The sequence below is a fragment of the Phyllostomus discolor genome, chromosome X (assembly GCF_004126475.2).
Source record: "Phyllostomus discolor isolate MPI-MPIP mPhyDis1 chromosome X, mPhyDis1.pri.v3, whole genome shotgun sequence".
Taxonomy (NCBI): domain Eukaryota; kingdom Metazoa; phylum Chordata; class Mammalia; order Chiroptera; family Phyllostomidae; genus Phyllostomus; species Phyllostomus discolor.
The window spans coordinates 35,877,407-35,892,845 of NC_050198.1; the positions used below are offsets into that span (position 1 = coordinate 35,877,407).

General features: G+C 45.2%; 1 protein-coding gene across 1 annotated transcript in view; it reads right to left on the reverse strand.

Annotated features, from left to right (window-relative positions):
• Positions 1-3,797: 3,797 nt before the first annotated feature.
• ITIH6 (inter-alpha-trypsin inhibitor heavy chain family member 6) overlaps positions 3,798-15,439 on the reverse strand; it is a 32,829-nt gene continuing 21,187 nt past the window's right edge. Inside the window, exons 8-13 of the mRNA XM_028523325.2 lie at positions 10,962-13,025; positions 9,016-9,108; positions 7,446-7,481; positions 7,150-7,263; positions 5,758-6,135; positions 3,798-4,836 (exon numbers count right to left, since the gene is read on the reverse strand). Coding sequence (XP_028379126.1) covers positions 4,625-4,836; positions 5,758-6,135; positions 7,150-7,263; positions 7,446-7,481; positions 9,016-9,108; positions 10,962-13,025 — 2,897 coding nt within the window. The 3' untranslated portion in view covers positions 3,798-4,624. The remainder of the gene's footprint in view (positions 4,837-5,757; positions 6,136-7,149; positions 7,264-7,445; positions 7,482-9,015; positions 9,109-10,961; positions 13,026-15,439) is intronic.

A 15,439-nucleotide genomic window follows, 5' to 3' on the forward strand; every position in this document is an offset into this window, starting at 1 on the left:
GCCCTAGTTCAGTGTTTCCGTTTGCCTCAGAAACTATATCCCAGTGTCTGTATATCCCAGTGTTTGTGTGTCCCAGTATCTGTAGGTTTAAAGTGTTTGTCACTAGTCTGTGTTTTTCAGTGTCTGTATGTCCTGGTTAATGGGACTGCATTGATTGTGTGTTCTATTATCTGTGTACAACATTTGTATGTGTTAGTATTTCTGTGTTTCAGTGTCTGTTTGTCCTAGTGGTTGTTTGTATCTGTGTATGTACACCCTGTTTTCCAGTGCCTGAGTATCTCAGTGACTGTATCCTCCAGTGTCTCTGTACCTCCAAGTGTTCAAGTATCTCAGAGGTTTTGTCTCAGTGTGTCTCAGAGATACACCTAAGTGCCCGTGTGTCTCAATACTTATGTATCCCAGTGCCTTTGAATCTCAATATCTGTAAGTCCCAATTTCTGTCTCTGCTTCAACTATGTACCAGTATCTGGGTGTCAAAATGACTGTGAGTCATAGTGTCTATATTTCCCAGTATCTGTACTGTAGATCACAGTCTTTCTGTACTCTAATGCCTGGGTATCCTATTATCTGTCTATTTCCTAATGACTATGTTCTACTGTCTGTGTGTCTTGGTGTCTCTGTACATCCCAATATCTGTATTCCTCAGTTTCTTTATGACTCAGTGTTTGTGTACCCCCATGACCATTTGCATGTTGCATATGTCTCTTAGTTTCAGTGTACCTCAGTGTCTGCAGCCCAGTGTCTGTATATTTCAGTGTTTGCTTGTTCCACTGTTTGTGAGTCAAAGTATCTTTGTGCCTCAGTGTTTTTGTATGCCCCTGTATCTGTGTGCCTCAGTGTCTGTATCCTATTGTCTGTGTTTCCCAGTGTCAATATATTACTATATGTTTTTGAGTTTCAGATTTTTGTGCTTCAGTCTCCGTACCCGTTTCTTTGTGTCCCAGTAGTGTGTATTCCAGTGTATGTGTGTGTGTGTGTCAGGTTCTATGTGTCCCTCTATCTGTGTATCTCAGTGTCTGTGTGCAACAGTACATGTGTAGCAATGTCTGGTCCCATTGTTGCTGTGTACTAGCATCCCTATATGTTCTTATATCTGTTGTAGTGTCCATGTGTGTTAATTGTTTTATGTGTCATTGTTTCTGTGTGTGCTAGTGGTTGCTTGTTTCCAAATGGCTGTGTGTATCTTAATGTCTGTACCAGCAAATTTTTTTGTTGTGTTCCAGTGTCTGCATATTTCAGTTTTGCAAGGTTTCTGTGTCCCAATGGCCATGCCCTGGTGTCTGTGGTTCCTATTGTTTATTGTAGTCCAGTATCTCCATGTCCTTGGTCCCCTGTAAGTCTGTGAGTTTCTGCATCCCATTCTTTTTTTTTTTTCTTTGCCAGAAGACCTGATAACCGGGGCAGCCAGGCCGGTCCCTGTATGCCCCAGCAGCTCTCCCCCAGGCCTGGCCCAGGCCCCAGAGGGAGGATGGGATCACTGCTTAGAGCCTCCCACGAAGTCGCTCCTGGGAAACCTGAAGGCGGCACCACCCAGGCTGGGAGACAATGCCCCTTGTCCCCTCCAGCCCAGGGCCTGCATCCCATTGTTTATGCATCCTTGTGTTGTACATCCTATTAATCTATGTGTTCCAGTGTCTGTGTATCCTCACATCTGGGTGTCCCTGAGTCTCTGTATTACCCTGCTTCTATGTACTTATTTCTGTGTGTCTCCAATCTCTGTTTTAATGCTTGTGCATCCTTGTCCTTGGATGTACTTGAGTATTTGTATACCTTGAGCTTCTTCAATCAAATGTATGTGTCTCCTTGTGTCAGTGTGTCCATAGATCTATGTGTCTCAGTGTCTGGGCATCCAATGAGCCTCTGTGGTCAAATGCTTGTGCATCCATCTCTTTTTGTGCACTGCTGAGTTTTTCTGTGTTCCTGATTCTTTACATGTCTTTTAATCTCTGCATGTTCCTTAGTCTTTATGTGTTCTTGAGTCATTGTGCATCCTCAAATATGTATTCCCTAAATTTTTACATGTCCCTGCATCTTTGCATGTGATCTAATGTCTGCGCATGACTGTGTGGGTGCCCATGAGCCCCTTTGCTCCTGTGTCTGTATGTTCCTATCTTTGTACATCCCCAAGTCTTTGCATGTCCCTGAACCTTGATGATCCAGTTTAAATGTATCCCAGAATCTCTGTATTCCTGTGTTTGGGTGTCTTTCTCTGACCTCTGTGTTCCAGTGTCTGTGCTCACGAATTTGCACATGCCATCTTACATTGGCCCTTTGTTGGTGACTCTGCATCTCTGGGACTTTGCACTCCATATCTGTGTTTTGGTATTTATCCCACTTCTCCATTTAATTTCCCCAGCTTTGTACAGTGTCTTTGTTATTGTTTCTTTGTGTTACTGTGGCTGTCTCTTAAGTTGCTCTGTTATTCAATAACTCTCTCTTTTAGTCTCTGATCTTTTTCTCTGGGTCCCCATTACTGTGTTTTTGTTTCTTGGGTCTGCTTGTCAGGTTGTCTCTCTGTATCTGTTTCTTTTTCTGTCCTGCTCTGTCCCTGGTTTTGTTTTGAATTGACTCATCACCTCTGTGTTCTCATCTTTCTGTGAGTGTCTGGTGTTTGGATTCATGTCTTTTTATTTTTGAGCCATTATCTCTGTGTCCCTGAGTCTGACTCACTGTTTTCATCCCTTTATTTGTGGTCTTGGTTGCCTGTTTGTGTGTTTCTATTTCTGGGTGTGCCCAGGTGTATCTTGATTCTGTGTCTTTGCATCCCTGCCTCTCCAGATAGATTTCCTTGTCACTGTGTCTCTGCCCATTTGCTTATATTCTGTGTGTCTGTTTCTACATGTCTAGGTTTCTTAATTTCTATCTTGATCCTACCAGTTCTTATGTATAGCTTGTATCCACATGACAGTATTTGTGAGTGCATATCCCCATTTTTTCCTGTTATAGGATCTCTGTCTCTAAATTACTGTGTCCCTGTCACTTTGTGAAAATGTCCCCATTATACCTGGAATCCACTTGCCTGTCCTTATATCTCTTTCACCTGGCCTGATCCCTTTTTTTTTTTTTTGCTGTCTTTTGTCACTGTTCATGTGTACGCATCCCCATGTCTTTGTCATAGGATCTCTGAATACCTAAATATGTGCTCCTGTCTCATTCTTAATGTGTTCCTCTGCATGTAACTGTGCCCTTAGAACTTTGTCACCAAGTCTGGGTCTGTGTAATGTCTGTTTCTACCTGCTTGTAGGTCTCTGGACCTGTGTGTCTGTGTTCTCTTCTCATCCCTGACCCCATATCGGCAAGTAAGCATGTCAGTGTCTCTGTGTTTCTACTTCTCTGTCTTTGGTGTCTTGGACTATGGTCTTGACTGATGTCTCCCTGGTTACCTCTGTGTCTCTATGTATCACTGTGTGTATTGACCTCCTCTGCTCCTGTGCCTGGGTCTCTGTGCATATCTATCTCTTAGTTTTTATATTGTTATGTTTCAGTATCTTCACAATAGTCACTGTGTACCTGTCCCTGGGTGATCTTGTTTTTTTTTCTCCCTGCCTCTTTGTCTGTGACAAGCAAAGTACCCCAAAATGGACCTCAACATGGGAATACATAGGCCCAGCAAAAGAACATCCATTTCTCTGGACTTATGTTCCTGATGCTGTCACTCTGGCTCCCTTTCCCACTCTTTATATACATATGCTTTTCTATGTCTATTTTCTTAGTTTTCAGAACCTTATGTCTTATGTTTCTGAAAGTCTCTAACACACTGTTTCCCCATCTATGTCTGTGTTGTTGTTGGTGTCTTACTTTGTGTGATCCTGTGACTCTGGTTGTATGTACATGTGTGTGTTCACTTCTGTGCCATTGGTTCTTTTTTTGTTCATTCATTTATTCATTCAGCAAATATTTACTAAGCACCTATTATACCAGGCACTGAGGATACAGAGATGATTTAGAAAATGTCCTTGCCCTTAAACAGTTCACAGTCTAAGTCAGGGATCTAGATAAGTAAACAGATAATTACTATATAGTATGATAAACACTGTGAGCTTGGATGGAATGGGTTGAGCTATGGGAACACAGATGGGGACTGAACTCAATCAAGGAGAGGGCTCAAGGAAATCCTTCTAGAGAAGATGACAACTAAGACTTGAAAGATGTATACAATCTACCTACATGAAGCTAAGGAATGGAGTCTTGTGCAGAAGGAAAAACACATGCAAAGGCCCAGTGGTGGGAGAGATCATGGCTTGTTAGGGGAATTCTAAGAGCCTTAAATATGCTATGGGAGCCAGAGCAGGTTGTGAGTAGGGCCATAGGCTTGGTCAGCTTTTTGTTTTAAGAAAGTTACCTCTAAAGCTGGTATAGAGTATGGATTAAAGAGAGTAGAGACTGGACACAGGAAGAATTGTGAGGAAGAAGGAGTCCCTAAGTCTCTGGGTACAAAAGTATGCATGTCTGTGTGTGTTTGTATGTCCTTGTATACGTGTCACTTAGTGTGTGAGTGAGTCTGTGTTTCCCTGCATGTGTCTTCATTTTTCTCAGTCTGTTCCTGGCTCATTCCAGGAACAAAGAGGCCCTGGCCTCTGGGTTTCCTAAACTCAGGTCTCCTGGCTCTAGAGTTCAGGGGTCATCAGAGGACATAGGCAAGGTAGGGGTGGCCCAGAAGCTTGTGTACATGAGAGCGATTCACCAGCCAGCAGGAAGCCCAGCGGGGCCGCAGCCTTGGTGAGTCCTTTAGCAGCTTCTTGCCTAGAATCACAGGCACATCTGGGCCTTGGCGTCTCCGCAAGCATGGCCCTGCAGACCCTGCCACCCGCTGGATGTCTGCATGCTGGAACTGCCCTGAGGGAGAAAGATGCAGCACCAGTCAGGGCAGCGACCTGAGTCCCCACCGAGAACTCTTGAGAGGAGCCTAAAGTAGGAAATCTAGGAGGAAAAGTAGGAATGATGAGGGGCAGCAAAGGCCCGGAGGAGGGAAGAGGCTGAGCATTGTGGGAAATGTGGAGGAGCCAAATGGGTCGGGAGTATATTATGGAAGCAGTGTATCAGGATTGATGAGATGGCAGCAGAAGGAGAACAGTTAGGTTTGGAGACAATGATGGGGTATATTGGAGGGAAGGACAGGAGAGGATTGGGGAGGACCAGAGGAAGTAAGAATATCTGTCCAACCCACCATCATTGCCCAAACTCTTTGGTGTGGGTCTTTGCTCAGGTTCTGCCAATGTCTGCTGACCTACAGTCTGACTTCTTGCATTCTCTCTTCACAGAAGCCTCTAGAAGGATCTTCGTTATGCCCTTATCACTGCATATTTCTCCTGCTTATAGCTTTATGGCTCCCCATTGTCTTCAGTATAAATCCAAATTCCTTGCCTGGGCATTCTGCTCTGACAACTACAGCTCCATCTTCTCTAACCTCCATTCCTTTCCTCTATCACTTTTAATCAGCCTTCCAGACTGTGGGTCTTTCGCCTCCAGAAGATTTTTCTTGAGCTGTAAGGCTAGGTGAGGTGACCTACCCTGGGTTCCTCCAGAGTCCTAGGATGCTTTACATCTAACACTGATAGCTCCTGAGATCACTATCCACATCTGAGTCTGTCTTCTACCCTGGCCAGCAACTCCCCAAGGGCAGACCTTGGTTTTTATTCCTCTTTGTGGTTGTGGGTGGGGAGCAGGGTGCTGGGTGCTCACTAGCCTTTCAACCTGGAAGAGTCTCTCTTGGGATTGGTGTGCTCCCTGGCCCCTCTCAGCCTCAGCAGCACTTACCCAGCAGGCCATGGGCCAAGGGACTAAGGCCAAAGCCATTGACCACATAGAAGCCAAGGTGGGGTAGTTGCAGGGCACTGGGGTGCCTGTAGCGGTGTCGGAGGACTAGGAACTCGAGGTGGGGTCCAAAACGGAGGGTGAGGTGGGCTGCAGCAGCCACATGGAGCTCCATGTGGCTCCTTCTCAGTAGGGCAGGTTGGTCCCAGGACAGAAACAAGGTACCCTCGCCTCGCACGGATATGGAACTGTGGGTGATGTTGACAGTGTAGGCCCAGGGTTTATCTGTGGTGACTGTGATGATCTGGAAATAGGTGCGGATCTGGTCCTTGTGGCCTGGCCTTGGTGGTGCCCCAAGCAGCTGTCCATGCACATGAAGCCCTGGAGGGGGAAGAGTCCATGTCTGGAGCATGGGCTTTCACAAGGTCATTTATTTGGTCACCCACAGCGCAGATGGGGTGAGGTACCAGGGGCCAGGGTGCAGATTTGTGGTTAGAAAGCTAACTCCTGGGGAAAACGATTTTACCACAGCCCATCCAGCTGCTCCTTCCCGTGCAATGTGTGGATATAAATGTAGGTGTGCATATGCTCACTCCAGTGGGGCTGTTTGCATGCATGTGTTTGTTTCTGAGTGTGTACATTTATGTTTGGTTATGTTTACATGGGTATCTCTGGGCCTATCAATGTATGTGCATATTTGGAGAAGGTTCTATATTAGAGTGTGCATTTTTGGTTGTGTTTTATGTCTCTGGATATGTTGGTGTTATGTGTCTTGATAAACAGTTTATGTCGTGTGTTGTGCGCTGGCAGATACTGATGTGTATCTGGGAATGTCAGTGTGCATGCATCTGGGTGTGTCATGGTGAGTACTTGTGTGCATTGGTGTGTTTCATATGTGTATAGTAGCAGAGTATTTGTGCCTTTGTGTGTTGAATTCCTGAGTATTGGAGTAAGTCTGGGATATCAGTGCATGTATGTCTGTGTGTATTGATGTATGTGTCATTGTGTATATTTGGGCATGTTTTGTATGTCAATGTGGATCTGGGCATATATTTGTATGTTACTATATGTGAGTGTGGAGGGTGTCAAAATATGTGTGTCTGGGTGTGTATTTGTGTGAGTTTACTATGTTCCCTGGTATGTGTGTATGTATCTGTGAGTGTGTAGATGTTTGAGTGTATTCATGTGTGTTTTTATGTGTTTGGATTATTTACTTGTGATTAGTGAAGTGCATTACTGTGTGTTTCTTTTAGTCCAAAAATGTCTGGGGGTGTTGACATGAGTATATCTGGCTGTCGTGTTATATGGAGTGGAGTCCTTGGGGCTCTCACCTGCCTTTGGATCATCTATGAGGGGCTCTAACCTGACTTTGGGTCATTTGGGGGGGGCTCTAACCTGCTTTGGGGTCATCTATGAGCTGTAGCAGATCTCCTGGGCGCCCATCCACTGTGAAGCAGATTCTCTCTTCTGAGTGGGGGATGTGGATCACAAAGTGGGGGTCACCATCCACTGCAAGGCAGGAGATGAAACTCTGAAGTTATGGCCCTAGAAGTAATGGGAGGGGAGGGGAGGGGAGGGGAGAGGAGGGGCATGTAGGAGGCCACATCTATTTTCCAAGAGAGAGCCCAGCCCCAGTTTTGGTGCACAAGCTGTCCTATGCTCAAACAGTATAGTGATGGTGGCTGGCTTACCTGAGGATGAAAAGGTAAAGATGCTTGGTAATATGCCTGCAAAGGAGAGGGGGGTTGTATTAGTAAGGGACTGCTCTATCACATTCCTAGGAACTCTGGGACATCCTGGCCTCTTAGTCAATTCCTCCCAGATATCAGATACGGGCCAAATTCTTGAGCTCAGCATTGAAGTCTTTTTTGAAATCTAGCCCCTGCTTAGCTCTCCAGTTTTCTTTATGCTCCAGCCCAACTATTCTTATGAGTGCCTGCCTTCTCTTGCTAGTGACCCTTTGCTTCTGTTTTCCTGCCACCTTGAATGTTTTCTTTTTAAAATACTTTTTTATTGATTGATTAATTTTTTTACAGAGAGGGAAATATCAATTTTTTTGTTCCACTTATTTATGCATTCATTGGTTGATTCTTGTATATGCCCTGACCAGGGATCGAACCACACAACCTTGGCATATTGGGATGATGCTCTAACCAGCTAAGCTACCCAATCATGGCCTGTTTTCTTCTCCTTATCAACCTAGGACCAATTTCTAGTTATCTTGCCAGGCCAACTCACATGCTATTTCCTCTTACTCTCTGCCTGAGGTAGGTAGAATTTTAAGATGGCACCCAAGATTCCTCAGTGTACACATCTTGTAAAATCTCCAGGACTGTGGTATGATGAGATATCATTCGCATAAATAAGTTATGTTGTGTGGTGACCTTAAAATAGGGAGAATATCCCTATTTTAATCTTGACCTTAAAATAGGGAGATTATCCATGTGGGCCTGACCTAATCACATGAGCACTTTAAATCTTGGTCGGAGAAGTCAGAGAGATTTGAAGTGTGAGAAGGACTTGACATGAGAAAGATTTTCTATAGCTGTTTTTATTTTTAATTTTTATTTTATTTACTTTTGTAAGATTTTATTTATTTATTTTTAGAGAGAAGGAAGGAAGGGAAAAAGAGAGGTAAAGAAACATTGATGTGGCAGAGATAAATGGTCAGTTGCTTCTCTCATGCCCCCAACCATGGACCTGACCCACAACCCAGGCTTGTGTTCTGATGGGGAATTGAACCAGTGACTTTTCAGTTTTGCAGGCCAGCACTCAGTCCACTGAGCCATACCAGCCAGAGCTCCATAGCTGTTTTTAAGATGGAGGTGGTTATGTGGCAAGGAATGCAGAAGGCCTCTAGGACCTGAAAATGTTTCAGGTGGCCTGGAGAAACTGAGAATGACATCCAGCTGACAGAAAGCAGCCAGCAATCTCAGTCCTACAAACACAAAGAACTAAATTTTGCCAACAACTTGAATATACATAGAAGAAATGAGAACTTAGTCTGAAAGACACCTTTATTTCAGTCTTTTGAGACCCTAAGCAGAGAATGCAACTAACCTGTGCCCAGACTTCTGACCTACAGAACTGTGAGATAATTAATAGGTGTTGCTTGAAGTTCTTAAGTTTGTGGCAATTTGTTATGCAGCAGTGGGAAACTAATATATTGCCTTTCTTTTGGACTCACAGAATGCCTATGAGAATTCTAACTGAATGGAAATGAAAGCTTAGGGATCTTTGTCAGTGGAGCTCCTTGTTTACCTTTTGCTAGCCCTGTAGAACTTCCCTGAGATTCCATGATGCTTCCAGCTCCTCCCAGGATCTCTTCAGAATTACCTTCCCAATGTGGATTTCCTGGCAAGTGAAAAGAAATAAAAGAAATCTTTAACACTCTCAGGGAAAATATGCCCTGGACCTACCAAAGGGAATACTTTCTTTTTGACCAGGAGTGTTCTCATTGGCTTCCCAATTTGACTGGCATATTGCCAAGACTGGGACCTTATGCTCTAGCATTAGTCTTTCAAGCTCAGTTATGTTCAAAATTATTCCTTATAGCATTTACGCATTGACAGATTGATCAATTGATTCATTAAGGCACTGTTTGGGCATCAGGGATATGGTGGTGAAAAAGGTAGTCATGATTTTTTATCTGATAACTATCATATTTTAGTCAGGGAGGCAGATATGAATTAAATCATAATTACCAATGGTGATAAATGCTAGAAAAAATAATAGAGGAAATGAGGGGGTTAACAGATACTTGGCATAGTCTAAGACAGTGAGATGGGTGGAAAGGACATTTGAGCTGAGATGTAAGTGATGAGCTGGAGTATGAGTGACAACAGAGGAGATGAGGGTGATAGGAAGGGAGAAGGGGAAGGTATGTAAGAGAGATTACCAAGCAGAGGGAATAACTTGAAAGAGGTCCATGAGTGTAGGTGGGAGTAGGGCCCACTGGAGGAACAGAGAAGAGGCCATTGGGGCTCGAGTTCAAATGAACTCTACTAGAGTTCATTTACCAATGGGAGAAAATGAGGTCAGGGAGTTATGTGGTAGAAGAAAGGTGATGAAGGGCCTTGTAGGCTATAAATAGGACTTTGGACTTCATTCTAGGTGTGAAGGGAAAACCTTATGGGGTTAAGTAGGGAATGGAGGTGAAGTGATCTATGTCTTTAAAAGATCTGTTTGGTTGCTGTGGGAGAATGGCCAAGAATTTCTCTCTCGAGAGAGAGCAGGGAGACCAGTGAGGAGGCTGTAACAGTTTTCTAGGTGAGACACAATTGTATTCTGTTCTACAATAGTGACAGTTACAGTGGTGAAAAGTGGGTGCATTGGCACATATATTAGAGGTAACATTGTCAGGAATTAAAGATGGATGGGCTATTGGAAGGAGGTTGGTGGTGAGGGAGAGGAGCATGTCAAAAATATCATGTCCAAATTTGTATCCTTGTGACTTACCACCATCCCCAACTGGTTCTAATCCTGCCCTACAAGGTCACCCAGGAAATATCTCTCCTCTTAGGAAAGCATAATAGTGGAGTGGTGAAGCACATTCAGTTTGGGACCAGATTATGTAAATTCAAATCTCTTACTAGCTCTGTGACATGGAGCAAGTTACTTTACCTCTCAGTGCTTCAGTTTCCACATGTGTAAAATGCAGGTACTAATAGTTTCCTGTGAGGATTTAATGGGGGACTAAAGTTGAGCAGTACATGCACATAGGAAGATCTCAAAAATGTTGTGTTATTTCATAGTCTTTGGGAAATTTAAAGATAACTGTCATCATCATCTCTAGTTTTTATACACCTGTCATTAAACAGTGGTGTTCACAAAGCACAAACGAACCAACCAAACTTGCCTTGCCCAGTGATGCTCCCATTTATAATCTCATATTCCTCCCATGCTTGGGAAGCCTGGCCAGTTTTCTTTCCCAACAAAGCAAATGTCAAAGCCACAGATTGGCCAGGTTGTTTCTATTCAGCCTCCCCAGTCTTAACATCCCTTCTCTCCCAGGGCCTTTAATTCTGTGCCTATGTACTGAGGCTCAGAGAAGTTAAGTAGCTAGTTCAAAGTTTCAAAGCAAGCAAGCAAGCAAGTAAGCAGCTGTACTATTATTGGAATCTGCACAGGTCTTGCACACTCCCAGTTCCTGGGCTGTCTATTCATACATCCCCCTCATGTCTTGTCCTCTTGCCCATGGAACTCACCATTTTCATCAGGAGTGGGGAAAGTATAAAAAGCTGGTGGGTTTAAGGACTCCGCAAACTTGGACTCCATCATTGACTCAGACAGCAGCTCTAGTTCCTCAGGAAGAATGAGAAGGCTGCCTGCCTCAGGGAGGGTGCTAGAAGGTAACAAGACTGGCAGGTTTGGGGGGATGACTTCTGGCAAAGGCCTGGAGCTGTTGGGTAGACCCATTGTTGGTACTCCTGACACAGATGGTCTCAGAATTTCCCTTGTGCTCTGGGGCCCTGAGAATAGGTCATACTGATGCCAGAACCTTCCAGGGGGCAGCAGAGAGGGTAGGGTGGGATGAAAGGGAGTAGGAAGGGGCTCTCCAAGGACAGAGGTCATGTTACTGCTGGAAATTGTGGGATTTGAGATTGTGTTTGGGACTGTGCTGAGGCTCTGAGGAGGTGGGGGTCTGGGTCTGGTGGGTCTGGAGGGTAATGGGGTTTTGGATTTAGTGAGGAGTGGTGTCTTAGCTTTAGAAAGTGATAAGCTTGGAGAAGTTGGGTGAGGCGGGACAATAGGTTTAAGAGGTGATAGGAATTTAGGGGTCTTGGGTAAGAGGATCCCAGGTCTAGGGTGTGACAGGTTGTTTGGTGTTTTGGGAGTAGGAACCCTTACTCTGGTGTGTGGCAGGTGTTTGGGGATCTGAAGTGTGGAGACTCTAGGCCTGGGCCATGGCAGATTTTTGGGTGGCTGTGATGTGAATACCCCAGGCTGTGGGTGTGATGTAGCATCCAGTTTAGGTTGTGATGGAGCACCAAGTTTGGAATGCAGTAGAGTGACATGTTTTATAGTGCCAACTTTGGGCTGGGATGGAGTTCCAGGATTCAGAGGTGGAACTTGTGTCTCATAAATGGGTAATAGGGACACAGGATTCTGGTGTGATGGAGTACGGGGCTTCAGAAGCAATGAGTCACCAGAATTTGAGGGAACAAGGACAGCAGGTTTTATCCTGAGAGTTGGCTGAGTCAAGGTGCCAGAATCGTGTTGTGCTGGAATTTTGGGCCTTGGATGTGCTGGCATGGATAGGGTACTAGGGATATGACCTAGTGGTTCCACCTCCTTGGAACTGGCCATCTTCTTTGTAGAGGCAGGAGTAGTTGAGGATAAGTAGAACTCTGGGTTCACAAGCCTTGATTTGGGAGAGACCTTGAGCACCAAGGTTGGCTTGGCTGTGCTTGTCCCTAGGCCATGCCTGGTGGTGGATGAAGGTGTGATGCTGCCTGGTCCAGCTGTGGTGGAAGTCTGTCTCTTGGCCTCCTCACTGGCATCCTTGGGCTGCACCATGACCAGTGAAGTCAGAGGTGTTACAAAGTTGTATTCAAGAGACAGGTTGAGGACTTTGGCGGCCAACAAGTGGCGCGTGCTGGTATCATGGGTGCGGAAGCGGGCCTCCAGGAGTTCTCCAATGGTGATGTAGGCCCAGAGGCGACGGATGAAGTGGGCTATATTGGGGGCTGGGTCACCTGGGCAACCAAAGGCCTTTGGGTTGCTATTCTTGGCTACTTCACTGTGACGGGCCACAAGAAGCTGACCTTTGGGGCCACGGGCTTCCAGGTGGATGCCCAGTTCTTGCTGACCTGGCTGTACCAAGCCTGCCACCACCAGCTCTGAGCCACCAAAGTAGTTGGGGAAAAGGGCCCAAGGGGAGGCCCCAATAAAGCCACCCAGGTAGTCCAGACGCACATCTGCCAGTAGAGGCATGGAGATCTCCTCATAGAGGCCCTCCAGCTGTAGGTCTGCATCGGTGTCCTCATATATGCGCCGGGCTGCTCCTCGGTTCTCCAGGGACAGGCGACGTAGCAGTGGGAAGTCAGCATCATCCCCAAAGGCCAAGCTGAAAAGGGACACCTTGTTGTCCAGTGCCTGACGGACATTGGAGAGGATCACGCTTGGAGTCGTCACACCGGCTGTGGGCTCCCCATCTGTCAGGAAGATGATGAGGGGTATCCTCCCCACACTGGAGCCCCTCCCAGGGTCCTGGTTGCTATGGTTCAGCACTGAAGCAGCTGCCAGCAGAGCTGTGTTGATGTCAGTCCCTAATTGGGGAGCAGACTATGAGACCATCTTTTCCAGTTACTTTTACCCTCACTGCAAACACACTAGGCATCTCACCAACCTCCAAAGCTCAGTCATATCACCTGATCTTTGCTCGAACTCTTTCTGCTGTTTATCCTTCCCAAGGCCCCACCCCTGCACAAGCTCCCTGAGATCTGACAATGGAGCTCACATGTTCATGGCTTTTGTCACTCCCTATCTCAGACTGTGCTTTGCCTCTTGTTTTGGGGGGACTGTCTAGTTCTCTAGTCATATTGGCAGGCCTTCAACCATAGCACCCCACACCTCCATGCTTCAGGGAGAAAAAGGGCTGAGTTGACAAGAGGTGATGATAGTGGGGAGACTATAATAATTGTCTGAGAGATGACTGATTGAAAGCCAGAATCAGAGCAGCAACTTACTCAAATGCTTGGAAATACATATCTAGATTATTGATTTATTAAAGAAAAACTCTGACTTCCAGTCAAGGTGGAGACACAGGCAGATACGTTTTGCATCCTTACAACCAAAAGAAGGGAAACAACCAATTTAAAAACAAAAACCATGAGAGTTCTAGAGGAGAACATAGGCAAGAAAGTTTCAGATATTCCACACAGCAATATTTTCACTGACATGTCCCCTAGAGAAAGGGATATAAAGGAAAGATTAAACAAATGGGACTACATCAAATTAAAAAGCCTCTGTACAGCTAAAGAAAACATTAGCAAAATCAAAAGGGAAACATCTGCATGGGAAAATAGATCTGCCAATGATACCTCAGCCAAGGGTTCAATCTCCAAAATATATAAAGCCCTCATGCAACTGTGCCAGGAAGACAAATAATCCAATTAAAAAATGGGCAAAGGCCCTGAACAGACACTTCTCCAAGGAGGACATACAGTGGACCTATAGACATATAAAAGGATGCTCAGCATCACTAGCCATTAGACAGATGCAAATTAAAACCACAGTGAGATACCGCTACACACCAGTCACAATGGCCATCATTAACAAGTGAACAAACAACAAGTGTTGGTGAGGATGTGGAGAAAGGAGAGCCCTAGTGTACTGCTGGTGGGAATGCAGACTGGTGCAACCACTGTGGAAAACACTATGGAATTTCCTCAGAAAACTAAAAATGGAACTGCCTTTCAACCTAGTAATTCCACTGTTGGGATTATACTCTAAGAATCCTGAGACTCCAATGGAAAAGAACATATGCACCCTAATGTTCATAGCAGTGTTATTTACAATAGCCAAGTGCTGGAAACAGCATAAATGCCCATCAGTAAATGAACGGATCAAAAAAATGTGGTATATTTACACAATGGAATAGTATGCAGCAGAAGAAAGAAGGAACTCTTACCTTTTGCAACAGCATGGATGGAACTGGAGAGCATTATGCTAAGTGAAATAAGCCAGGCAGTGAAAGACAAATACCATATGATATCACCTATAGCTGGAACCTAATCAATAAAACAAATGTGAGAAAAGTAGAACCAGAGACATGGAAATAAAGAAGAAAGTGACAAGCCCTGGGGAGGGGGACAATGGGTTAAAGAATGGGAAGAGTAAAGGAACATGTATAAAGGACACATGGACAAAGACAACGGGGTGGGGGAGGATTAAATGTGGAAGGTGGGGCAGGGTAGGGCAGGGGAGAGTGATGGAGGAAAAATGAGGATAACTGTAACTGAACAGCAATTAATACAAAAAATTAAGTTTTGGCCCTGGATGGTGTAGCTCAGTGGATTGAGTGTGGGCTGTGAACCAAAGGGTTGCTGGTTCAATTCCCAGGCAGGGCACATGCCTGGGTTGTAAGCCAGGTCCCCAGTGGGGGGCACACAAGAGGCAACCACACATTGATATTTCTCTCCTTCTTTTTTTTCCCTTCCCTTCCCTCCTCTCTAAAAATAAATAAATACAATATTTTAAAAGAAATTAAGTTAAAAACAACCAAGGAGTTAAAGAAGAAACATTCATCCAGATTGGTAGGAGGGGTGGAGATGGGTAGCCAGGGTGGAGAGGATACACAGCAAGGCAGCAGACTGGGTGGGCAAGGTGGTGGCTGGTAGACTGGGCAGTCCCATATTCATGTGCAAATAAACCTGGAAGAACAACTGCAGAATGAGCCAGACTGCACAACCCAGGGTTCCAGGATGGGAAACTAAAGCCTCAAAACTACTAGTGGTAAAAACCTGTAGGCATTTTGGTGGTAGGAGAAACTTCCAGCCTCACAGAAGAGTTTGTTGGAGAGACCCATGGGGTCCTAGAACTTACTCAGGCTCTCCCATCCAGGAATCAGCACTAGAAGGGCCCAGTTTGCTTGTGGGTACTAGGGGAACTGACTGAATGCCAGATGAGAGACAAGTAAGCAGCATTGTTCCCTCTTGGACCCCTCCCCCACATACTAAGT